We start from the raw sequence: 25,252 nt of genomic DNA, 5'->3' as shown, positions 1-25,252 counted from the left end.
AGTTCTTCTACTTCCTAAAAAGCTTGTACTTCCTTTCCAACTACAAAGGTGAGCTTTCTTAGCCCCATACAGTTAATTGTACTCAGCGATTCCTGTGGTCTCACATCTAGCTTAAAGCAAAAGAAAAATTGAATAGGGAAGGCTTTCACAGAACTCAAGCTACAGGTCATCAGTAGAAAAATCAGAGCTTATTATTCAAGCCCCCCTCCTCCACATCATTTTTCAAATACACTACAATGAATTAGATTTAACTTTCTGAAGTTAGTTGTACGCATCTGCATGAAGTTCGCATCATCAACTGATTTACACTTCCCCAGTGCAAAGCTGTACTAAGATTCAGAACAGCAAGGTGTGTCCACACAGGCAGAGTAAAAAAATACAGGACATAAGGAAATACACAAAGCACAACAAGCAGAAAGCAGAATTAAATCTTTTCTTATTTCTTCTTAAAAAAACTGCTGTTAACACGTACATTTATCATAATACTTTTTAAGTTCTTTAACTTCCCTCACCTCTGGTAAGGAGACAATTGGCTCAAAGTGAATATCATCACTATGTACCACTTCATCATCACTACCACCTTCATCTTCATCTGCCTTACTGGCCGTCTGTACTCCAAAAACAGCTGCTCCTGTGTTGGCCCATTTGAAGTTTTTATCTGCAATTAAGAGAATTACGTTTTAAACTTGTTGTTAAGAACAAAGATTAACAATAAGCAGCAATCTGGTGCACATAGGTTTATCGTAGGAAGCACAAACCCAGATGCGTGTCTGTACCAAAGGCTTAAGCTTAACTCACCTTTAGAGCCAAAAGCAAAGTCTCCAGAGTTCTTGGAAGCCAGATCAGCAAACGACAAGCCTGAAGCATTACCAAAGCCAAACGAGACAGGTTTGTGTTCTGTCAAAGATGGAAAAGTCGCATGTTTTTCTCTTAACTTAAAGGAAAATGTTTTTGAATCATACAGTTGTAAAGGAAAAACTGGAGAAGCCTTAAAATTTGCACGTGACTTCTCATAATGACACTTTTTAGTCATTTTTAGTGTCATTTTTAGTCCAAAAAACCGCTCAAGTTTGAGTTTCAGCATGCTGTTTCTGAGACTGCAGATCCACACAGCTCGAATAAGTACTCACATGGTATTCAACAATACACTAATAGAAGTATAAATCATACAACAGAGAGCAGCAGTGCTCTGTAGTAGTCATCTGAACACACTAGAATCCAATAGGCAGAAGTATTCTCATTCCCCTTCATGTTTTCACAAGACCAATACCTGTGCCTCAAATTCAGTGCTGTAACTGAATGTAACTGCTGTAACTCACAGTGAGGGTGATAGAGCACTGGAACAGGCTGCCCAGGGAGGTGATCATAGAATCACAATTCCGTGATTCTATGAACTGTTCAATGCTATGGGTAAATTCAACTAACCTCTAAAAAAGCAAACTTAAGCTCCTACACACACATACACACAAAAAAAGACCCAAACAAACCATTATGTACTCCTAACTTTACCTTGTGTTGACTCAGAGCATTCAGAATCATTTTCTTTTTTAGCTGACAGGTCCACAGGTTTATCATCACCTCCTGGTAAATTCTGTGATACGTGAGCAGTTTCTGTGGAATCTGGTTCTTCACTGCTAGCAGCTGACTGCACAAATACCGCTGTTGCTTCAGTGGTTGAAGGAGCATGTAATTCTTCTTTACTTGTAGAGACCAAGTCAGTTGAACTTGTAACTTCACTCTCCTGAGATTAATAAAACAGTAAGCATATAAGCCAGGAGAGCCTAATACTCAAACCACATTAAGTCTGGACACTAAGAATAACCACTCTCTCCAAAAAAGCCACATTTCTCCTCTCTTCTCCCTCCAATCTTATTGATTTCTTCATTTAATTACAACAGCAGTATCATGATATTAAGTTCTCAGACTACAACTTTCCTATAGTGCTACTAACGCTTCAGAACAGCTAACAGGGATTAAGAGAAGCGAACAACTTAGGAAAAAAAACCCCAAGAAATATGAAGAATGTCTGAATCCTTCCAACAATTACTCTTAAAACACAATGAAGTTCATCTCGACAAGGACTGAAGTACTTTAGAAGCAGTACAATTCCAAAGCAAGCACCATTTCCCTTGGAAACTGCTCAGAAATCACTTAACTCTTATATACCTGCTAGGAGGAATTCTACTAACCAAAGTTGCTTCTGCTTTAGGAGGTAAAGCTGTTTCCTTTCTCTCCCTGAGAACCTTAAGATCTGCATCTTAGTTCCAGTGCCACAGAAGACTTGATGAGACACAGCCAAACAAGTCAAGTAGTTTTTAATCTGCTGGATATTTTATCTCTGACTAAGTGAAAACAGTCTAAGAATAATTCTGCAAATTTATTGCCTGAACTTTTTTAAAGACTTGACTCGTACTTTCTTTCTTTGAGTTTTAACTTCTTTCTGAGAGTCTTCTCGACTGGCATCCTCCGCATTACTGCTAACGCCACAGACAGATGTTGAAGGGACCTGTGGAGTTTCTCCTTCAGCCTTCTCCTCAGAAGGTGCAGTTTTTTCTGCAGCAGTAACACATTCTCTCTCCAATGCATGTTTGACTGGGGCGCCTACTACAAAGAACAAAAGTTAGTGGAGAACAGCTGATAAGACTGTGATCATTTTTGGCACAGACATTATAAAGTAACCTAATAATACTCAGAACATCTTAAATTTAGAATTTCTGAAATAGCGTCATTATTTAAAAAGCTAATCATTCAGGTTGGCCAAGGAGCTGCACATTTGTAATACTCCAGTTTTCTGTTGCTATCAAATAACTTCTACGCCATAATGAAGATTTCAACCTTGCAACTGCCACTACAGCTACTAGCTTCCTTTGACATTTACTTATATTTCTGGTAGCTCAATATATGCCACCTTTTTTTAGTACATTAAAACTCATCCTCAGAAAGCAAACCTCATTTATACATCTATTCAAATTCAGTTATCAAACATGGATACTTGAGGCACAGCCAAAATAACTGTAAGGAAGCATACTCACTCTTCCGCACTTGTGTCTTTAACGGTAAAATATACAGAGCTATACCTTTAAAACAAGGTACTTAAAAGCAAAGCAAAACAAAACAAAACAGCTAACAACTCTTATAATACAAGCCAACTATCTGCAGAAATAGCAAATGTTCACAATAGTAGGCAGTTTTTCTATGCCCCAGTCTTTCAAAGCATCTTACAAAGCTCAGCTCCACACAGTCAAAAGAAAGGCAGAAGTCTGAGGGTAGGAAAACAGTCTGACGTTCTTGTTTGGAGGCTCTCTAAAATGTACATCAGTGTTTCTAACACCATCCACCTCGGGAAACAGCGAGTTAGGTTAAGTGTCCTCCAGATTTCAAGATTCAACCTCAGCATCTAAGAAATTAACCGCTGTGTTTTCAGACATACCTTGTGATTTCCTTCCTTCTTTTTCATTGCTGGGATACAGTCTTCCATTAAGTTTCTTAACTGCTGTTTCATAGTCTTCATCTTAAATACAGGAAACAAGTATGAGAAGGATCTCAGGGATCTTCCAAATACAGAGGAGTCTACATTTGTTAAAGCCCTTCAGACTCACAAGTCTGGTCAAGCACACAAGTCTCCTGCACATATGTTAAGAACTTGACACATCAGCAAGTAAGCTTTCAATCCATTCTTATTTGCGTGCTGGTGCTTTATTACACTACTGACACTTTTTTCTGTCTAGATTTGTGACACAGGCTTCACTTTTTCAGAAAACAAGCACCTTGTTACTAAGAGTGTCACAAAACAGATTTGGAAAGGGTGATGGAGGGTCACTGACCAAAAATAAGATGACAGTTTTTCTCAATTTAAACAATATTCATGCTACTACAACCGATGGATGCTATTTCCCCACAAAAAAGGCAACACAAAAATCAACTTGGTCTCTCCTTACCATCACCCTCTTCAGGTACGTATCCAGGCTTATTCTTATAACAGAAGAACATCGAAGGCGCATTGAGAAAGCCAGCAAGAGCTCTCTGCTCTGGGATAGGTGCTGGTTCATCAGCAATTATAGCACCATCAGATGGAGGATTGTCTGATGGCACAGTCGTCATCTCAGCTTTGGACAGAAATTGAGCCAAACGTGAAGACTGAATTACTTCTTATAAGTCGCAACATTAGCTCCCCACTGCCCATGTTATGGAGTTGAATTAATACTACATTTTCCTTGTATTCATGTGGATGATTACCAAAGATACAGAACACTAGGACAAAGACACAGATTGTGCTATGATATAAGAAGTTCTAATCTGCAAGCCCAACTACCTACTATCACCTTTGAAATTCAAGTCTTAGACCAGGAACAGGTCAGCATTTTTATATTGTTACAAAAAATACTTATGACCTCACGCCAAACAAAATACAACTACAGGAAAAAGCCATATAGGTATTATCTATAGAGAAAAAACAAAACCACAGACTGAAGAATAGGGTAATAAATATAAAGCTGTTTGCAGCAACAAGTACTTCTGATAAGTTTTGAGTATTTGAAATTCCAGAAGATATTAAACAGCAACTGAATAGAATTTATTTCAAATTACTTCTGGGATCTGTGCTTCTGACTCATCTCAACTTCTTACCACAACAGCTATTACCGAAACTTGTTATAGCAGTGATCTTGTAGTTTTGTGCGACTGAAGCAACTAAAATACTGCTCTCAACATTCTCAAATTTACCTAGCTTTTCCAGCAAAAAGAAATACCACTACTGATTTTATTATGAAACTTATTCTCCTCCCTTCTCAATAGAAAGCAGCTTATTCAGTACAAGCAGAATAAGCATTACGTTCAAAGGTTAAAACTAAAGACGTAAAGTTATTGCAAAAGAATGGAAGCAGAGAAGGATGTATCAGTTTTAGGGTCACGCGTATGGAGAGCCTTTGTTTGTTTAGATCAGTAATTTAGAAGTAACACTTTAAGAGAAACAACAAGTTAACTATAAGATAATATCCAAAGTTCTATGTGCTAGTTCAATTTTAACACTGCTTTTAAGTATTCCTTTCCCAGCCTTTATGACCCCAATTGATTGACTCCCTTCCATTAGATGTTAATTGCTTCAGACTCCTCTACAGCAGTCTTATAAATTCATTTTAGATCTCAGTAGCTCTTCTGAGCTTACATACAAAGTACACGTACAATAAGACACCTGAACAACAAATCTGAATTCTTATGACGGAAAGCTAGAGATGATTTAATATATTTTCTCAGAACCTTACACACACACAAACACCAGCTGGTTAAAGAATTGGTGGCATCTGGTACCACACTACAAAGGTAGGCAGGTATCCAGCCTGTAAGAATGTGCTTTATTCACTCAGATCAGCTAAGCAGTCAAGCAAGTTCTCATGCAGCTCATCACAGAGGTTCAAGGAACCTTAATGCAAAGTAGCTGAACAGAAGAAGCACATTAGAAACACACTAAGCCAGTTCAGATCAATCCACAGGTAAAGCTCTCCACAAATTGACCAAAAGCTGATTGAGATCAGAGTGGTCCCAAAATCTACTCGAAGAAGTGACAAAAACAGTAAGGATTACAACCTGTGTTTACCCTCAGAATATTAAGGCTGAGCAAGACGTTTGCTAGATAACTTACATCAGTTCCCATTCAGTCTCCCCACAAGAAAGTTCATTTTTCTTACTCAGAAAAGCTGCAAGCAGCTTTAATTTATCTTCACAGACTGCCACAAAAGCAGTGCCATGGGTGTATACAGTACATTAAAAGACTGTTGGTTTTGTCATAACAGAACCTTCTACTCAAAGAAAAAAAAAAATATATCCACAGAACAGTTCTTCGTATATAAAGGGAACTAAAGAAAGGACAATACCATGCACAACAGTTGGAACATTGCCCTCTTTGTTTTTCTTTTATATATTCTTCACTTTTATTTCAGCTTTGACTGAAAGGCCAGATAGACCTGATATCTAGCAAGTCCGTTGTTATTCCCTTGCCATGTCAGTGAACAGCTGCTTCATGTGAAGGGAAAGGCACTGAGGCTTAAATCCTTATGCATGGAAGTGACACAGTAACACGCAACTGACATAACTGTGAACTTGAGCTGTAGAACACTTGGGAAAAGCTTGTGAAAAGAGCTTAAGAAGAAACTAAGAAAAGCTCTGTTGTTTTGCATCTCCGTAGCAAATAACTTAAGGTTAAATTTCTTGTGAACGCTGCCTGAGCACAACTCAGAAACCACTGACTGAGAGACGTTCCCTATGAGGGGCTCTGATTAGCAGGCAGACTTACAAGAAGCACAGTTGAAAACATCTTATAATGACACAAGCTAAAAGGGTAAGAGCACAGTTAGGGATTCTGGATGTAAACAAGTCAGCTACATCAGCAAAAGCTTTATGAGTAGCAAAGGTGGATTCCATATTATATATGAAGCACATACATACAAACTAGCTACATTTAGCTCTCTCATTTCTCTCTACTCTTCTGCACAAGTGTAGTTCACACTGATAATCAGGAAATGGAATTAAATACTACCAACAGAGCTAAATACACTCAAGTTTTACTAGCCAACAGGCTTTGAAATATTCAAGTATACATCAGTAACGTGGAAGACCTCGAGTAGGAAGAGATGCATATTTCATAAGTCATAAAAACACAATACAATTCCTTTAGTAAGGAGGAATTTTACGGATCTTGCATGCGTGATCAGTAAAACCGTGAAGGAGAAGCGCAAGGCAGATTTCTGAATACCCTGAGAAAATAAGGCAAACCAAAGCCAAAGCGTAAACAGGGCCATCCTTGTGCTCGCACATCAAAGGCTAAAGACATTCTCTTGAAGCACAAATACAGTACTCAGCAAATTTTAAGTACTCTCCTCCAGCATGCATATTAACTGTCAGGATTACAAGCCAACTGCTCTGCCACAGTCGGGCTGCTGGCCGTGCCTGCTCAAGTGTTTTTAATCACACATTCAGTGCAGCATGTAAATACCTTCACTATCAGGTTGCAAGGGAGTTGTGCTTGTCCAAAAGGCCATTGGATTAGATTTAAAAAGGCTAAAATTAAATCCTAAAAAATAAATTGTTTGGATAGAAATGTTTTACTGAAATTTTCAAGGGAGGAAAACAAACTTATGCATATTCTGGAAGCATTTCACATTTACACATCCGACTAGGAAAACTGACATTTAATGCTATACACGCTTATCCAGCCCCTGTGAATAAAACTGCAGTTAACATCTCCAGCATCTCACTTAGTGTCTTATAGTTAAGAAACAGTTTGTCTTCATACAACTGAGACTGATGTATAAATTAAAACTGGTGAAACAGTCCTGCAACGGTAGGAAGCAGCGCATGAAATCCTCTATCAGTACAAAGGCAGCAAATCTCTGTCTTTGCACAAAGGTACCTACCTGAGCACATTACAACGAACTCACTGCAGCCACTGCTTCTGCAAGCTCATCTTTTAGCTAGTATCAGAGACTGGGTAACTAAGGATGTAATCACAGGATCTCCTCTGAAGCTAAGTGAAAGACAACTGGTGTGACTGAGGCTGTGCATCAGCGATTGCACAGACCACTCATGGAAGACTTCAAGTAAACGTACCAAGTGTAGCTTCAGAACACCCATCTGCACAGCCACAGGGATTATTTGAGTTTAAGGTTATGTACAAGTGCTGCTCACATAGTTTACCCGTCAGAGCGAAGTCTGCGCGCAGACAAAAGCTCAACTCCAAAAATGCACTTTCAGTACTTAACCCTGACATTTTCAATGTCTCATAAAGATCCCCAAATCCTACCGGCAATTCTGTTTTTCACTAAAAAGTAATACTGAATCCCACATAAGGCACATTTGTATTTCTACGTGCAAATAACTACAACTTCATATTAATTCGAGTTGAAAGTCTAGAATTGGAAGATTCACATATGTGCATTAGAACTGAAAGAAACTACATATTCTTAAGACAGAAGCAGTAACACAATGACTAGCATTAATAAACTGACTAACAAGTTGCACGCTTCAATCAATTACCAGATCAATGAACACTCACCTTTTTCCAGAATTTTAAATGAGAAGTTTGAGGGCCCATCTTGCGCCGAAGGAGCCAGGTTGGATGCTTTGCTGTCCAAAGGTTTCTGAGGTGCACTACAGCTTTGGGGTGGTTCAGCTACTCCTGTTTTTTTCTGCTCTGCTTTCTGAGATGCTGAAATACCGTCTTCACTTTTTCTCGGAGGATTAAAGCTAAATCCAAAGAGGGAACCGGTGGCTGAAGTATTTCCAAATGTGAACGTCTTCGACTTTTCATTACTGAAAATGCTCTTGACAGATTCAGATCCAAAAACAAACTTTGGAGGGGAAACCACTGCTTTTGTTGGCGTTTCGGAGGTACTTGATACCTCTGAAGCTTCTACAGTGGTATCAGAAGCATCATCAACTTGGCTGAGGTCCGTTCTTTCCCTGGTAGTTTCTTCCAGTACAGCTACAGCGTTCTTACCACAAGGAGATTCTTTGGCTGTATTTGTACGAGAAACATGAGGTGTTATCAATGTGCCTTTCTCTTGGGCTTGCTTTGCTTCATCAAAAGTTTGCTTAAATGAGTCTGCAACATCCTGTAGTTTGAACCGCACTGCTAGCAGCTCTACTTTCCTTTCCCCATCTGCAAAATCGCATGCGGTCCACACCCATGCTCTGTCAGATCCTTTCATTTGTTGCATGTTCATATCTGGTGTTATTCTGTGGTTGGCACAGAGCTTTAGTACCTGATCCCTTCTCATTACTATACGCGCTTGTTTGCTGTCATAGTTCTGCAGTATCTTGATGTCCCCGATACCTCTCTCCTTCCACTGATTCGTGTCTCTATCATATCTATACAGTTTAGCTCTATGACTGAAGACAACTTGCTCATTTTCCTCGCCACTAGTCACTTCCACAAGGTCAGGCAGAGGTACTACGGGTTCAAAGTACTGCCCATCTCTCTCCTCTTCTTGAGTAAGATCAGAATCTTCATCTGTGCCCACAGATGTTCCACTCTGGTTCTGCTTAGCAGGAGATTTGGATGGACTCAAGGCAGACTTAAAGCTGAAATTAAAGCCTGATGTAGACTCTCCAAATCTAAACAGATTTTTCCTTACAGGGCTACTTGCAAGAGGTGATGCGTATACAGAGCTACTTAAACTGTCATCCAATGCTTCTTCACGCAATTCACAGTTACTCCACTCCACAGCAGGCCCAGTACCTTCAGCACTGGGCTTTGTAAGGCTGTCAGAAGTACCAGCGGCACAAGTAGAGTTTACGTTTTCTTCTTCTGCTAGTTTAGTTTTGTCATCTGTCAGAAATGTTTTGAGGTCTTTTAAGCCAGTCTTCATTTCTTCTGCTTTCTGTATAAGCTGAGCTGTCCTGCCTGTATCAACAAGTTTATGGGGTGTCTGCAGTGGTATATCTAGTAGTAGCTTCTGACATTCTTCAAACTTCTGTTTGAACTCCTCAGCCTGCTCTGGTGTTTTGAACTTTGCTGCCAGCTGTTCCAGCTTTGCATCACCATCAGAGAAGTCACTGGCCATCCACATCCACGCTTTGTCTGAGCCTGACAGCTGTTTCAAGTTCATTGTTGTTGTTATCCAGTGATTCGCACATACCTTCAGTACCTGCTCACGTCGCATTAGTATTCTTACTTTGCCATTAACTTCATTTTTAAGAATCTTCAGGTTGCCCACCCCACGTTCTTTCCACTGGCTTGTTTCTGGATCAAACCTGAACAGCTTTACTCTTTGGGAGTACAGCACCTTCTCGTCTTCCTCACCTGTAAATGGTTCTACCTTCTCAGGCATCTGAACTATTGGTTCAAAATGGATGTCATCACTGTCTTCAGTCTTGTACACATCATCATCCTTCTCACCAAAATCAGTAGAGGTGCTTGCTTTGTGACCAGTTTTAGAAGCTTTTGAAGAAAACAACTGTTCACCCGCACCTGAAAAGCCTTCAAAGTTAGGGTCTTTTTTGCCAAACTGAAAGCCTGCACTGGGGGTACTTTTTGCAAGATCAGCAAAAGTAAAAGTACTACTACTGTTCTGGCCAAAAGTAAACTCGCCCTTGTCTTTGTCTGCTGTTTCTTGAGATTGGAGTGTAACTCCACTACCTGAAGGCAGTTCATTTTTGTCCTTTTCATCAATGCTTTTCAAGTCTGTTGTACACTCTTTGGGTGGATCATCTTTGTTAGTGGTATTTTTATTGGGTTCCTGTATGCCAAACTTAAATCCACCTGGAGGCATCAACATTGAAAAGTTAAATCCTTCTTTTGCAGGCTTTGCTTCTGCATCTGCAAGATTCTGAAATGCAAATGCTGGTGTTTTCCCTTGATCAGCATGACCAAACTTAAAGCTTTTTGCTAAGAATTCACACTTAAAACCCGTTCCCATCTGTCCTCCAGCAGGTTCAGATGATTTACTTTTCAAATCAGAAGTAAACAATGAAGCATCACTGGTGGATTTACTAGATGGATTTGGTGTTTGGCAAGCTACACAAGCCAGTGAGGAGCCTTCGTTCCTTACAAGACAAGTATCACAATCCCACTGTCCTTCCTTCTTGGCAAAAAGCTCAGCAAACGTATTTTTCTGTGGTTTACTTGCATCAGTAGCAGAACCAAAGCTGGGAGCAGGAGGCGTCTGAACAACAGATACTAGCACACTAGGTTGACATTGTGAGTTAGGATTCTGACAGGATCAACAGTTTTCATCACTTGCTTCATTTTGGACTAGGCATACAGAACAGTTCCACTGACCTTTCAGAGAAAAAGCAGTCCCCAAGTAATTCTGAGTGGTCTTTGGAGCATCTACTTGCTCAAGTTTAAAGGAGAATCGCTGAAGAGAAGCTCTGGTATTAGTTTTGCTTGGATTCTGGCAGGCAACAGGTTAGGAGGCAGTGGGTTCTTTCCTCACCAATCAGATCTTACAGCCGCACTGACCTTCCTATTTAGCAAAGCCAGACCCAAATCTCTCTTGTGCAATATTATGGCTGGTTTTGAAACTTGCAGCACATCCCTGTAATGGGGGCCGTGTGTTTCCCACATAGCTGGATTTGGGCTTTGGCATGAAACACAGTTCTTCACAGTTCCTTCGTTCCAAACTAAACATACTTTACACTCCCACTGATTCTTCTTTAAGGGAGACTGTCCAAACCCACCAGAGGAATAGGTTTGTATGGCTTCCTTTCCAAATGAAAAAGTGGTAGGGGCAGTTGAAGTTGATGTAAAACTACCTTTGCTATCAGATTCACTGGTCACGCTGTCTTTTGAGAACCGAAATACAGAGTTCAAGATCCCTAATGTTGACCCGCTAGACTCCTGGTTATCTTGAGTTGTTGTCTCTTTAGCAGTTCCAGTGCTTGGAGTCATGGATGCATCAGTACTAGATCCCGAGGTTTTTAAAGTATTCTGACACTCCTCAAACTTACTTTTGAAAAGCATTGCTTCCTCTGGTGTTTTAAAACGAATTGCAAGCTGTTCTGGCTTTGGCAGCTCATCTGCATAATCTAAAGCATGCCATACAAATGACCTATCTGATCCAGCATTTGGAGCTAATTTCATATCAGTATTTATGTAGTGATTTGCACAGATTTTTAGTACTTGGTCCCTTCTCATCAAGAGACGGAATTTGCCGGATACTTTATGTTTCAGTATTTTCACGTTTCCAATACCTCTTTCTTTCCATTCTTTAGATTCTGCATCAAATCGGAAGAGTTTAGCTCTGTTGCAGAAGAACTCTTCTTCATCTTCCTCGCCTGTCTTTACTTCAATCTTGTCAGGGAGTGGCACCACAGGATCAAAATGAGGTCCATCATCATCCTCATCTCCACCATGGGTGCTTCCTCCCTCTGTTTCATGACTTCTATTGGCCAAATCAGAATTTGAAGTTACAAATAACTGCTTGCTTGGCTCCTGGAAGTTAAACATATCACTCTTTTCAAAAGCTGGGTTTTTATGCACGTTTTGTCCTATGCTTTCTGTAAAGGAGACACCTGAAGTATGTTTATTACTGAAACTGAAGACATTTCTTTGGCCATTTGCATGACTGTTAACTCCTTTTTGATCAATGCATCGCTCATCTGGTAAAGGTTTGTCTGATGTTAAAAGCTTCAAAAGGCGTTCACTGCTATTAAAAGCTCCATTAGCAGGCTGTGTGGCAGCTAGAGGAGAAGAAAAGGTAAAGTCTCCATCATTAGATTTGAAGTTAGTGTTGAATTTAAAGGGTGTTGGCTGAGGTGGCTTTGATCCCTCAGCTGGCCCCGGCTGCCCAAATTTAGCTTTTGAAAATTCTACCACTTTGGATTCTGCAGGTTTTAAAGTTGTGGATGCAACTGATGGTTTCGTGAAATAGCCTGGTTCGGGTAGTGGTGGATTTGTGCTCGCCTGTGGAACCCCATAGTTGTAGTAATCATCACCTCCACGAGGAGAAATGATTCCAGCAGCAGGAGCCTCAAAACGCAAAGGTGTACCATAGATGTCTTGAGGAAACACACAGGCAGAAGTGTTTTGCAGAGGTGGCGTGTGGATTGGTTGTTGATAAGCATATATATGTTGCTGAGGTGCAAGTCTGTTCATGCCATAGACAGGTGCCTAAAGAAAAAAAACAATTATTTCATTGTGGAAAAGGAGAACATGGTCTTAGGGCACTAAAGCTCATGCAACACGTACTCTTAATAACAAGGTATAATTTCAAATTAGATTTCAACTCTAATCACTTGTCCAAATCTTGAATGGTATCCGAAAACAAGGACTGGAGAAGCATAAGATGAACTGACTCATTTTTCTTTAATATTGAAAAAAAAAGTCAAAACCACCACGTCCCCATACTATTTTGGGGAAAAGAACATCACTGACACCAAGCAGTGGACATACATTAGCACCTTATGAACGTGTTTTGCTGGCTGTTTCTTCCAAACCCCATATCTCAAAGATTAACCAATAATGGATCTTTCTGCCTGTCTCCAGAAGACCTCAAGTTTAGTAAATGCTATCTAGGGAACTACAGTGATATCCAACCACACACAAAATCAAAACCAGGTGTTTTCAATACATTAATAGAAAAGGCTTGAGCAGAAACATTTGTCCTCACCTTTGTTGGTGTTACATTGGTTGCAGCAGTTCTCAGAAGATACTGTGAGTTATAAGCAGGTGACTGGCTATAGTAAACAGATGGGCCAGTGGTAGCAACTGAAAAGGAACACCAAGAGTTTATATCCAGTTTCTGTTACTGACTTGAATGAAGTTTCCCCAGGGACCAATTTTACTCATTCATCTCAGAACACTGTCAAAAGGATTTAAGAAGTTTTACTCCATTTAGCTAAGTGTTTAATTAAAAATTTAGCATCAACTTACCTGTTAAAGGAGCTTCATGAAGATTTTGTGCTCTCTGATAACCATCTGACATAGTATCTGTTCCATAGCTTTCAGTAGGCCACCGATGAGATGACACACTTACATTGGAACTATTAAGTTTCATTTCTTGCATTTCATTCTATTAAAGATAGTGTTTCAGTTAAGAGAACGTAAACATACTACACAGATACTTGAAGAAAACTTAAGGAATGATCCCTGCACTCCTTTGTTATTTAAAAGCATGCTCAAAGTCAGAGAAAAAGAAGAAAAAAAAAGACCCCACGCTGTACAAAACTGAGACTGTTCCCTGAAGCTAGAAATAAAAAAAACAGAACCGAGAGGACAACAGCTAAGCTGAAGAAAACAGAACTTCCTGCACACACAGTCCTTAGGACTACCTCCTATAACTGAGTAACAAATCAAAGTTTGTAGGCAATACAGTTTTATACTTAATTTAAGCAAATGCTTACAGCAGTAACCTTCACTGAGTTAAGTTGTAGTCCAGTAAGTGAAGGTTAGTTCAATGGTAGGGTTACAAAGCAGTTACCAGAACAAAGAGATCAACTGTCCTGCATATAGTGACAAAGTTGTTTACCTTTAAAGCCTCCACTTGCTGACAGAGCATTTGAAGTAAAGACTGGGCATCTTCTGCCCACTGAGGGAGAGTTTTAGAAGAAAACTGGAAAACAAAGAAGAATGTACTGAACTTTGAGTTGTTAGTCAAACGTAACATTTCCCTGAAATCATATGGCTAATATACCTTGTAGCTGTCAGTTGGTGAGAACAATAATGTTTTAGATAATAGAATGGAATGTTTTACTTCTGATTCTGCAGCTTGAGAGATCCTTCCAGAGGCAAAACTTTCCTCTTCCTCATTCTCTCCAAGCTCCTGGATCACTGCATTCAGCATTTCCGTCACAGTTTCAACAGATACTGGCAACTAGAAATTTATTTGAAATGCAAGTCATGATAGCAGCTCTTCCTCAGAGCAAGAGACTGTGTTCTGATCTATGGCTGAATAGTTCACAAGGCTTTCCTTACAGAAATTTTAGGAGGTTTTTTTTGTTGCTCCTTTTCCCCCCAGGAAAGCCCTACATCTGTTAAAATTCATGTAAGAGGATAATTCACACAGGCATTAATTCTACTTGGAAACTATCAACCTCACTAAGAAGACAGTGAGCAAAAGCCATTTGTTTACACAAAAGCTGTCATCTACAGAGTCAAAAACATTTCATAATCTGATATCTTCACAGAAGCTCCCCAGGATATATCATCTTAACGGTGTACAGCCAGTTATATGTCCTGAGGGAAAACAATAAGTTTGACTTGCCACAAAGCAAAGTCTGTTTTAAAAAGACTGACTTGAAAGCAAATTGTTTCATTTTGCAGCCACTCCACCTCTCCAAACAAGCTGTAGAGCAAGAATGACTTTGTCAGCTACTGACAGATCTGAGGAGCATTCATCAATGATCTTCATTAGGCAGTGCTTTCTTTGAAGACAGGGTTTGTGCTCTTCTTGTGCTTCTGCCAACACACCATCATTCACAAACTCATCTGCCTTTCTTTGCCAAAGCTAAGCAACAGTATTTAGATTAATGAGAATCAGCTGGAATGCAAGTAACAAAAAGCATTTGGGGTAATGCAAGCTAGGAACCAACCTCGGCAAGATTCCAGTGTGAACCACATTCTTCATAGCTTCAAATGCTAGGAAAGCATCATCAGTTTTGCCTTCAACTGCATCCAGCACTGCAAGTGCTATACGTGCCTCTTCTTCATAGGCTGCAACCTGAAAGACCTACAAGCAAAGCGAAAGACAAGTCATATCTAACATACACACTGATACTTGGAACAGCTGGTGCATGCCAACAGCCAGGAAGGAATCGGGTAGGAGAAAGTTAATGATATTAGCTTTTCAAGAAAGCTGGTACTAACAGAGTTCAGTGTCTTCCAATCAGATAATTTCAAAACTAAGAAAAGGTCAGCAGAAAGATACCACTGAATCTCAGCATTAGCAGTCTTACTGCATTAGTTGTACAATAACAAAAAAAACCACCAAAAAACCATCAACACAAAACACACAAAAAAACCAAACAATTCACATGTAAGCTTGTGATATACAATCCCTCTTACTCTCATCTCTGAATAATCCATCTGCACCTGAATGTCCACATGATGGAAATGTTTGAAGAGAGGATCAGTCAGTTCAGGAATATTTTTGTTCTTTCTGATGGTTTCCAAACTAATCAGAATTTTCTTCCAATAGTAGACACTTCTTCCAATGTATTCTTTCTGGTCATAGAAGGAGTTAAGACTAATGCCCTGTAGAAGAAGAGAAAAATCGAACTATCGCAGAAAATTCCAATAAAATGTTATCCATACTTTTTCTTCTCTGTTGTTTTTTTTCTTGAGAAGTTTTAAGAATTTTTACCTGACAGTTGTGATATATTTCAGGAGGTCTTTCTATAGTGTTACAGAAAGTAACACACAGAAAGAAAATAATATTACTTTTACCTGTGCTGTTAAGAGAGTAGTGAGCTAGAGAGTACTTGTCAGATAAGATAGTTGCTCTAGTCAGCCTGTCAAAATTAGCAGAAGGTCTCAATACTACATTCTCATCTGATTTTATTTAGTCTGTTAAGTTTGCAAAATTATAGAAAAACAGATGGTACTTAGTTGCAAATAATCTTAACTTACTGTTTTTTGCAGGCTTCTTGCCCAGTGTATAATTAAGGCAGGCTGAAGGCCATGTTTCTCCAGGGCTCGCAGAGTACTTAATCCATGCTGTACAAGAAGCTTCAGTTTTGTCGCCGAGTCTGGTCTGAATATCAGAAGAAATATTCCTCAATGAGTATTCCCTCTTCTTCATATGTTCACTTGTCATTTGTTTGATGCATATAACTAGCTAGTTTAGGACTAAAACTGCTTTTCTTTACAAATGTAGTATTATAAAATGTAAAACCCATTTTTAGAAAGTTCTAAAGCATCTCACACCCCTACAGCAACAAACCTTTAACATTCAAAGTATGTTAAACCAAAGGAATTGGATTTACACAATCTATGGGAATCAATTCAGAAGCTGTCTAAAGGCTTGTTTCATATATTCCCAAACTGAAGAATTCTTACGTGTTTATTTTCTGCATAAGAGTACAAGCAGCATCCCACCAGGATCTCTGATTCTCAGTATAGTACTGTTTGCACAGCAGCAAAGGTAAGAAAGGAGGCTGATGCGTTTCATTCTGAGTCTTAAACTCCTCATGCAGTTCTAACTTGCTAGTGAATACCACCCCGAGTAGAAATACCTGTTTTTGTAAAGATAAACAGATGACATTAGGTACCAGAAGAACCTGCATTGAAATGCAATTAATATCTTGGAAAGTGTACTTACTTCAAGGACCAACAGGAAGATGTATTCAGGAGCATCGATCTCAAGTCTTGATGTCTCTTGGGGCAAGTGAAAAAGTTGTTTTAACAATTGCCTCACTGGGAATAACACTGACATAGAATTCCACTGCAGGCCAAGCCACACAAGGTGCTGGAGACTACCACAGTGCAGTCGAACAGCACCTATTAAAAAAAAAGAAGTTGTAAGAAGCTAGGATCCGCTTCCTGCTTAAGAAGACCTGTATCTGAAAGATGGGTTTCACTACAAGAGAAGAAGCTCTGAAGATTTCTCCCATCCAGGGAGCTTCCTGGCAAACTCTTCCCACCTGTTTGCCTTTGTCTAACAAGCTGGAACTAAGAATTTTCAAGTAAGATGTAGCATTCTTCAAGTGATTTCTGCGCCTATTTATATTATACAAATAACTTCTGAAGCAATATCTATTTCATAGAAATGCACACCTTTCTTTTGTCAAAGTGAAAAACAGAGATATCATACTTCTCTAACAGAGAAAAACTTTAGCCTATGAGCAATAGGCACAAACCATTTTTTAAATATTGTATTACATATTTTAAAACATTATGAACAAACTTCTTCAGAGAGGCCATACTAGCATAAACTTTCATTGTATATATAAAATACACATATATTTAAAAAGAGAAAGGGCCATAAGTCATATTGCTTTGCACCCTGATCGGTAGTTTTAGATTGGACAGTCTACACATTTTTCTAACAGCTAAGCAGAAGGCTACTTGTGCCCTACTCTTTCTACACTCAACTTCAAAGCCAGCCTTCATCATCAAGTTAAGCTTAAAAATGGAAAGATCTCATTAGTTCACAACTCATCCTGAAATTATTTCATTTTTATGCTTTTAACCTGTATTCACAGATTACACATAAATAAGTATGTGCCTTATTAGCACTTACTAGAGTACAAACATGAAAAGCTAAACCAGCTGCAATTGAAAATGAATCAGAACAGACAAGAAGACAGCACCGTGGAAGCAGGAAGTACGTGAGAAATTCTTCAGAACCTGGCATGACAATACCACCTCCCAGCAACAAGCATCAGGTGAAGCTTCATGCACATCACTCGCTGATAAGAACAATGATGAGCAGCTATTACAGACACTTGTCTTTTGTTGCAACTGAAGCATTTGTAGAAGAACCTCTAAAACAGAGTCACAATTACATTGAGTTTAAGTAACGACTCTTACCAATATCATATTTAGAAAGTTCTTCTTGCATTGGTGCTAGTGTACTGACATTGCCCATCTCATCTGTGCCAAGGAAAGAACTCTCTCGAGAAGCTGCCCTCCCAAAGAGGCTTTCAAACAACTTCAGTAAACACACTGTGTTGGCAAAAGATTCCACAGTTTCTTTCAAGAAATCTTCCTTGCCATGGCTTAAGTTCAGCAACAGATGACCTAGAAAAATGTAATTTCATGTAAGAACAATCAACTTAATCAAGGACATCAATATTTGATGCAATGGGTCATTCTTGCTACTTTAGACTGGGAATCAAGATTTCCCCTTAGAAATTTGTAAATATCGTAAGTTACACTCTCCCTATAATTAAGTCAGTATAGCATATGGGCTGACAGCAGTCTCAAGGCATTTTTAAATCCAGCTCTCCAGAATTACATATTTTTATTATAAGGGCACCGCAATTGCCTTCAAAATAAGTAGCTGTCAGTCTCATCTGTTCAGGAACAATTCAACCTGATGCCTGGTGTTCTCTTTGTTTTCACCTAGAGCCCATAGAAAAGTGCAGACTGAAAAAGACTGCCAAAGCTTTACAAAAGTAATAGTAGTAAAAAAAAAAGCAGCAATCCTGTTGGAACAAATAAAGGGAACAAAACCGACAAGAGAAGAGCAATATTTTCTTCTACATGTGGGACTAGCAGTGCTTACAAATAGTATATTAGTCGGCATAAACCAGCAGTCTAGGATTCATTATATCTTAAATGTCATGGAGATAAAAAGAAAAAGCCCATTACACGTCAGGATCAAACTTCTGTTTTGCATTTCATATGCAGCCAAAAACCAGAAAGTTTTATAGCATATTCCAAGACACCAAACATGTTCTTTAACAAGCCACTTAACTCTTCAAGTAACTATTCATAAGATTAAAAGAGACCTATGGAACTATTTTATGATTAAGTCTTCTTACCAGACTGGCTTTTTCAATAACAAGCCAGCATTTCCAGCTTGTATTGTCCAGCAGAATCCGCTTTTATTAGTTTTGACTTTGGTTTAGGAACCTGGTGAAGAAAGGACAGAATGGTCAGCTTCTTTCTTCCCTGAAAAAGACACAAGGTGAGTAATTGTAACAACTGCAAATAGCTTTCAGAGCACACAAGAGAAAGTAATCTTTGAATGCAAGCAGTTGTTCAAAACTGAAAACAGGTTTTATTTCATTAAGCAAAAATTAAAGATTGATCAAGCTCTGTTGTCTATGCAATAAGTATGTGAGAGCTACTCAAGTCATTCCCCTCCCACCCATACCAATAATATTAGTTATTTTAGCTGCACTGCAGAAAAGGTAACAGCCTTTAGGAAATACACTCATTAGCCTTTAAGGGTTAACTTTATGTCTGACAAGTGAAACAGTTGATATTTTCTTCAAACCAGATGAAATCTAAAGAACTGAGAAAGAATAAGATGTGGTGAGGAGAGAGCCTCAAAAACAGCAGATAATTTTTGGAATACAGGTGTGCAGTGTGTGTACAGTGAGAATGTTCAAGAACTGCACTAACTAGAGGCAGAAAGTGAAAAGTGACTTACGTTGAAACTTTTCAAATAACACAATGCTGCCAGTTGACGCGCATCTCTCCACTGCACCTCGTTGTTCTGGGCCAGTTTTAGCAGAAACGTTCCAGCATGCATGTATAGCTGCCCTTTCATTTCCAGGAAGGAGTGAGACAGCTCCTCGGGTTCTCTCACATACTGTTTCACAGAGTGAAGGAGATGATCAAAACTAGAAGGCAGAGAAGACTCATTTTCAACTAAGTCCTGGTAAAAGCCATTGCATGCTTTGGATCAGTGTTATTTAACTGTGGACCGAGTAACTTCATGATTCAACTGCTACTACCATCTCAGCTGTTTAAACTTGAGTTGCGCAAGAAAGCAGGACAACAGCCTTGAGCTCCCAGAGCTCTGAACTCTGTTTATTGAAGTGAAATCAATAAAACTCAGTATGAAAATAAAAGTAAGGGAAATAAAGGAACACAGATCTTCAATTAATTGGCTACAAACATAGTTTTGTACTACTCCAGCTGTTGCACAGACAACAAACCTTGAAGTCACCTGGATTAGCTGTTTTCCCACAAGAAGAATGCAGGTGGCTTCCTATCTCCCACTTATAGTATACAACTAACAATCTTAGATATTTTAGTATGTTGTATTAACTTCACCAGGACAAAGCTCATCCACAAGTGTCTGAGAAATGTAAATTAACTGAAGTAAAGCACAACATTCTCATGCTGAAGTGAAAGAAGATAACTGGCACAGAGTATCACTGAGTCTTCACTGAAGCTTGTAGCTCGGGGATCAAGCCGAGTAGATTTTTGTTTCATGGTTAGTACAGAGGAACCCCTCCCTCCCATTCACAAAATGGCTACTCAGTGAAAATGGTGCCTGCTAGAAGTTCTGTATCCCAGAAAGAATATTCAATTTCCTTTTTTAATAATATTGAAAAGTTAAAACAATACCTTTCAAAGTTAAAACAATACCTTTCAAAGTTAAAACAATACCTTTCAAAGTTAAAACAATACCTTTCAAGTGCCTCTCTGCATTCTCGAACATCTCCCGAATCAAATTTCACTTTAACAAAGCTAGAATGAGCCAGTAGATAAACGCTCTTGATAGCTCTCCAGTTCTTTGTATTCGATTCCAAGTCCAGGGATGAGCCAAGGTATTCCTGAAAAATAAAGTTCATCAGAGGATGAGGAACCACCATCTTTCTGTGAAAGCAAGAGCTTCTCCAGAACACACTGCTACATAATCCAGTTTCCCGGATGAGACACTAACATATTCTTCAGCAGCAAAGTTCTAGGAACTATCTGTTCCCTCCCTGACAGAGCTGCTGTACCTAACTTTGTATTTTGAAGCTAAACCTACACAACTCTATAAGGTTTAAGAAAATCCCAAGTGTAATGGAACTCCAAGCTCACAGGTTGAACCAACATGTGAGCACGTGAGTGCCTGGAGCAGGGGGTGGGATACAGTCACCCTTTGTCCCAGTGGTGCTTCTGGGAGCGTGGGTGCAGCCTGAGTCTGCGTGGGTTCCCCCTCCCCTGCTTTTCTCCTGTGGCACAAGATTATGAACAGGAGAAGGCTGCATTCCTCAGTTTGCCCCTTTTTCCAAATGGTTACTGGGAGTTGTGAGTTAATTTCTCTTTAATAGCTCTTCCTACAGCACCTATTTCTCAAATAAAGGTTTTGTCATCACCTTTGTTGGCTCTACACCCAAGTAAATAATTGGTTTCAGCAGACATTACATTTGAAGGAGTTAAGTCACTTGAGAAGTTTCAAGGTTATGGAAGATTATGACAGGATCAAAAGATGATGAAATACCTTGTGTCTTTACGACACAGGAACACCATTCCAAGCTTGTCTCCAGAGGTATTTGATTTTCTGCCTCCTGAATATGGAGCACAGCATCTCTTAATTTATTGTGTGAGTGGTACAATGCAACAAGTCTGATGTTAAGGTAGACGTCATCAGGTCTTGCATAGAGTTCTGTTTGAATCATATCAAAGAGCTCATTCCATCCATCTTCACCTTTATGCTCCAGTAACTGCTCCTATCAAATAGGAAGGCAATGTGTTAATATTTCATTTTCCATGAGAGCCTCTTCAGCAACTACATTACCTGTTTTCTCACTGCCACTACAGACTACACTACCCAAACTACTCTGAAAAGCTGTTGGGTGCGACAGGGAGTTTAACAAGTACTTTACAAGTGAGAAAAAAAAACAAAACTCTGGAGTTTGCATCTTGTAGATGCTGAGTTAAGACTGTGAAACCATTTGGCTCAAAGATGGCACACCTTGATACAGAACAGCTTGTCTAAAAACTAAAAAACAAAAAGAAAAACACACAAAAAACCCACCAAACACCACACAAAAAACACCAAAGCACAAGCCTCAAGACTTCAATATCATTGCTGTTGTGCTACAGGAAACTAAAGCCTGTACAAAAGTGAGATTGTATGACTGAAAGCATTTGTATACACAGTGTTTGGGAATCACAGCATCTCCTACATTCTACAGTTTTTAACTCAAATAAGGCAAACCTAGAAAGCAGTGCAGTCGCATCACAGAGGCAATACTTAACCTATCTCATCTTGACCTCTTGGATACTATTAAGTGATGGCTTCCCCATCACTTAAAGAAACTAAAGTTGCTTTTAGGCACAGAACAGAGAATAGAAGTTAGAATTTACCTTCAATCTGTAAGCAGCAGGATTCCCAGGGAAGAGCCTGGCAGCTTTCTCAACCCAGTACTTGGCTCTTCCATCAGTGATGTCGTTATTGCATAGCAACTCTGCAATCTTCAGTACAAGGTCTTTCTGGATGGGATTCAGCTCAACAGAACGCTGGTTTTCCCCATGCACACACCCAAGAAAAAAGGTTACTAGTAACTTGATCTTGCAATCCATATAGAACAAGAAAGAAAATACATCCCCCACTAAACAGAGCCAGCGAGACAAATCAGAACCATCAATAAGCACTTTCTCACTACTTTAAGAAAAGCCTCCCTTGTGGAAGGCTTACATTAGTTTGTAACACCCAGACAACTGCTGGCAGTCTGAACACTGCAAGAGAAATAATGCCAAAACCAGCTCCTCTGCCTCTACCACCAGCTGCTGCTCTACTCAGACAGCTGGACTGGGAGGATCTCTAGTTTAACCTAATATAGATATTTCTGAAAAACAGAATTGAGTCACAAAGACCGATAGTACTACACTGTGCTGGGAACAAGACTTTTGGGCACACCCTCTCCCTCCCCAAAGCCTGAATAATGACTGTGAATTTTGCATTTATACGCTTGCCCTGTTCACTCTACCTCTGAGAAAACAAACAAAAATTGTACAGGGGTTACAGATTCCTAGTCCAAAGGATATCAGAGCAGGCAGCACAAAGACGAAGTCCATTTATGAAGGAACAAAGCAGGACATCAGGGAGGTGAGTGAAGTGCTTACCTTATAACACCCAAAAGCTTTTTCTATGTTATCCTGAGCTTCATAGATCTGTCCCAGAAACCTGTGAGCTTTGGGATCTCTCTCTTGGACACTGAGATAAATAGAAATATATCTACAGAGTAAACAGAAGAACACAAAACAGAAGGGTCAGTATTTCTCAGTAATACAAGTCCCCCCCACACCATGCAGCTAACGTGGGAATTTAATCTGCCATCACACACAGTATCACAGTCTCGTGCGGGTTGGAAGGGACCTTAGAGATCATTGAGTGCAACCCCTGGGATTTGAGCCTCCTGTGTAGCAGAGCGGCACTTCTACCTGTTCTGCCATACAGGACACCTAGTCATATTTAGTTCTGGGTGCTTGATCTAGACCCTCAAGTAAGGAACATTATTTCTACAGGTACAGATGCTACATATTTGCCTGCAAGTACTGGCCTTTAGTAAATAAAGCAGCAGCTCACAGGAACTGTAAGAAGTACATAATACAGTGGCATAAAAGACATTCCAACCATATCGGTTTTTTACAGCACCATGTAAGTACCCATCTTTACGTTGGTGTTTTAGGAGGATTTAAGTGGCACCAAATTCCTCCATTTACTGCTGCCTTAAAACAGCACGATAACAACCTTCATTTCTCCACTCTACTTCATTCAGCTTTTCTATTACACGTTAAAGAACAGAACAACATACGAACATTTATTACCTTTTAGCAAGTTCATATTCTTTTATTTCAAAATACAGCTTAGCAAAAAGGAATCCTTTCAAAGATCTCTGAAGGAAAGAAAATATGACAGGTACATTTTAGATATACAGCACTTCTGAAGTAATTTTCAGCTACTTGTTACATTTCATAAACACTTCTGACCTAAGAGAGAAGAACGGGGTTGTCTACATTGAAGCTTTTTTTTCCTGTAATATACCTACGTTACACAAGAAAATAAATGCCAGCTCCTCCTGTTCATGCTTCTGTCACCCTCATCTCTTGCCTGCCCTACCCTCTGTTTTGCCTATTGGCTTTTATAATCTTCACTTTTATTTCCTTGTTCTACCCTTCAGTCGATACCTTCGGAGAGGTGTGTTTCACCTTTTACTCACAGAGTGCTCAAGTTCAAGTTAACTTGGACTGATAACATCAGAACTGAATTACTGCACTGAAGAAATATTTTTACCCATGTGAATGAGCTGGAGAACTAGGAAGTCATGAGCAAAAACTGAACAAAGTGACAGAGATCTAAAATCTGGGCTCCAAGCGTCACTCCCGAAGTAAATTCTGTTTGAGAATTGGGAATACTGGAACTAATTATTACATCTATGACTCCAAATGTGAAACAAGTTCCTAAAATCTAAATACACTTCAATTTAGTCTCCAATTCTCTTCCCACCCTCAAGCTATTCCTGATAATTTCTACAACTGAATTCCAAAGAATGCAGGTCTCCCTATTTTTCAGTCCGCGTTGTGAAGTAAAACATGGATACAATGACGTGCACCAGACCAGAATCATGTTTGATATCTCCTTGTAAATGAGGTTGGAAAGAAGCTTCAAAATAATTATTCCAGCCTTGTACAACCCTCCTCCTCAAAACCAACACAACTACTTCCATCATTGACTGCACTATACAGCCAGCCATAAGCATCACTGAAAAGCTGAAAACAAACCCACAGCAGTTGGCCTTGAGCACAGCAAAAGGAGAGGGAATATTTTTCTGCTGAGCCCCACAGGGATACAAACACTGCTGAAGACTATCTCCGAATTTGGCAGTGATACAGTCAACACTGTGTAGCCTAAACAACATCAAAGTCAACTGAACAAAGTGACAGGACAACTCCACTGCGGTTGGAGAAGGTCAAAATGAAGAGGCACGCAGGCCTTACACTCACATAAAGGCCCTGCTGCATCGTGGTGTGCACTCACACTGTACAACACACTGCTCAACATCCCACATCTGCAATAAAACCAATTTGGAACAGCAGAGAGGGACCTTTCCAGATTAAACTGCCCATATGAACCGCATCAGTCGGCTCACTATGACCTGCAAACCATTTGCCAGATATCAGGGCATCACCTGTCTGCCCACTTACTAACGCACAGGAGCAAAGCTGCTTCTCCCCTCCTCTCACACAGTATCACAGTCTCGTGCGGGTTGGAAGGGACCTTAGAGATCATCGAGTCCAACTCCCAGGATTCGAGCCTCCTGTGTAGCAGAGCGGCACTTCTACACACTCCTCTCCCTTAATTATTACTGACGTTTCACAATGCTGTCACAGGGGCAGAAAAAACAACCAGACAACACACCA

The 25,252-nt window shown here is 39.7% G+C and overlaps 1 protein-coding gene across 1 annotated transcript in view; it reads right to left on the bottom strand.

The window, feature by feature from the left end:
• The window catches only part of LOC107306461 (E3 SUMO-protein ligase RanBP2-like), a 29,583-nt gene that overhangs the window by 3,276 nt on the left and 1,055 nt on the right, over positions 1 to 25,252 (bottom strand). The window contains 27 exon segments of the mRNA XM_032441978.1: positions 513 to 658; positions 799 to 897; positions 1,510 to 1,741; positions 2,414 to 2,601; positions 3,431 to 3,511; positions 3,939 to 4,106; positions 8,048 to 11,044; positions 11,047 to 12,607; positions 13,107 to 13,204; positions 13,370 to 13,508; positions 13,965 to 14,048; positions 14,130 to 14,309; positions 14,799 to 14,942; positions 15,028 to 15,050; positions 15,053 to 15,164; positions 15,527 to 15,688; positions 16,064 to 16,187; positions 16,493 to 16,668; positions 16,755 to 16,933; positions 17,966 to 18,175; positions 18,922 to 19,012; positions 19,536 to 19,728; positions 20,525 to 20,677; positions 21,332 to 21,555; positions 22,196 to 22,348; positions 22,955 to 23,066; positions 23,660 to 23,727. Of these exon segments, the coding sequence (XP_032297869.1) occupies positions 513 to 658; positions 799 to 897; positions 1,510 to 1,741; positions 2,414 to 2,601; positions 3,431 to 3,511; positions 3,939 to 4,106; positions 8,048 to 11,044; positions 11,047 to 12,607; positions 13,107 to 13,204; positions 13,370 to 13,508; positions 13,965 to 14,048; positions 14,130 to 14,309; positions 14,799 to 14,942; positions 15,028 to 15,050; positions 15,053 to 15,164; positions 15,527 to 15,688; positions 16,064 to 16,187; positions 16,493 to 16,668; positions 16,755 to 16,933; positions 17,966 to 18,175; positions 18,922 to 19,012; positions 19,536 to 19,728; positions 20,525 to 20,677; positions 21,332 to 21,555; positions 22,196 to 22,348; positions 22,955 to 23,066; positions 23,660 to 23,727 (8,097 nt within the window).

The sequence above is a fragment of the Coturnix japonica genome, chromosome 1, assembly GCF_001577835.2.
Source record: "Coturnix japonica isolate 7356 chromosome 1, Coturnix japonica 2.1, whole genome shotgun sequence".
NCBI classification, from domain to species: Eukaryota; Metazoa; Chordata; class Aves; order Galliformes; family Phasianidae; genus Coturnix; species Coturnix japonica.
The sequence above is the reverse complement of the archived record's forward strand: the minus strand, read 5'-3'. Positions and strand labels throughout refer to the sequence as shown.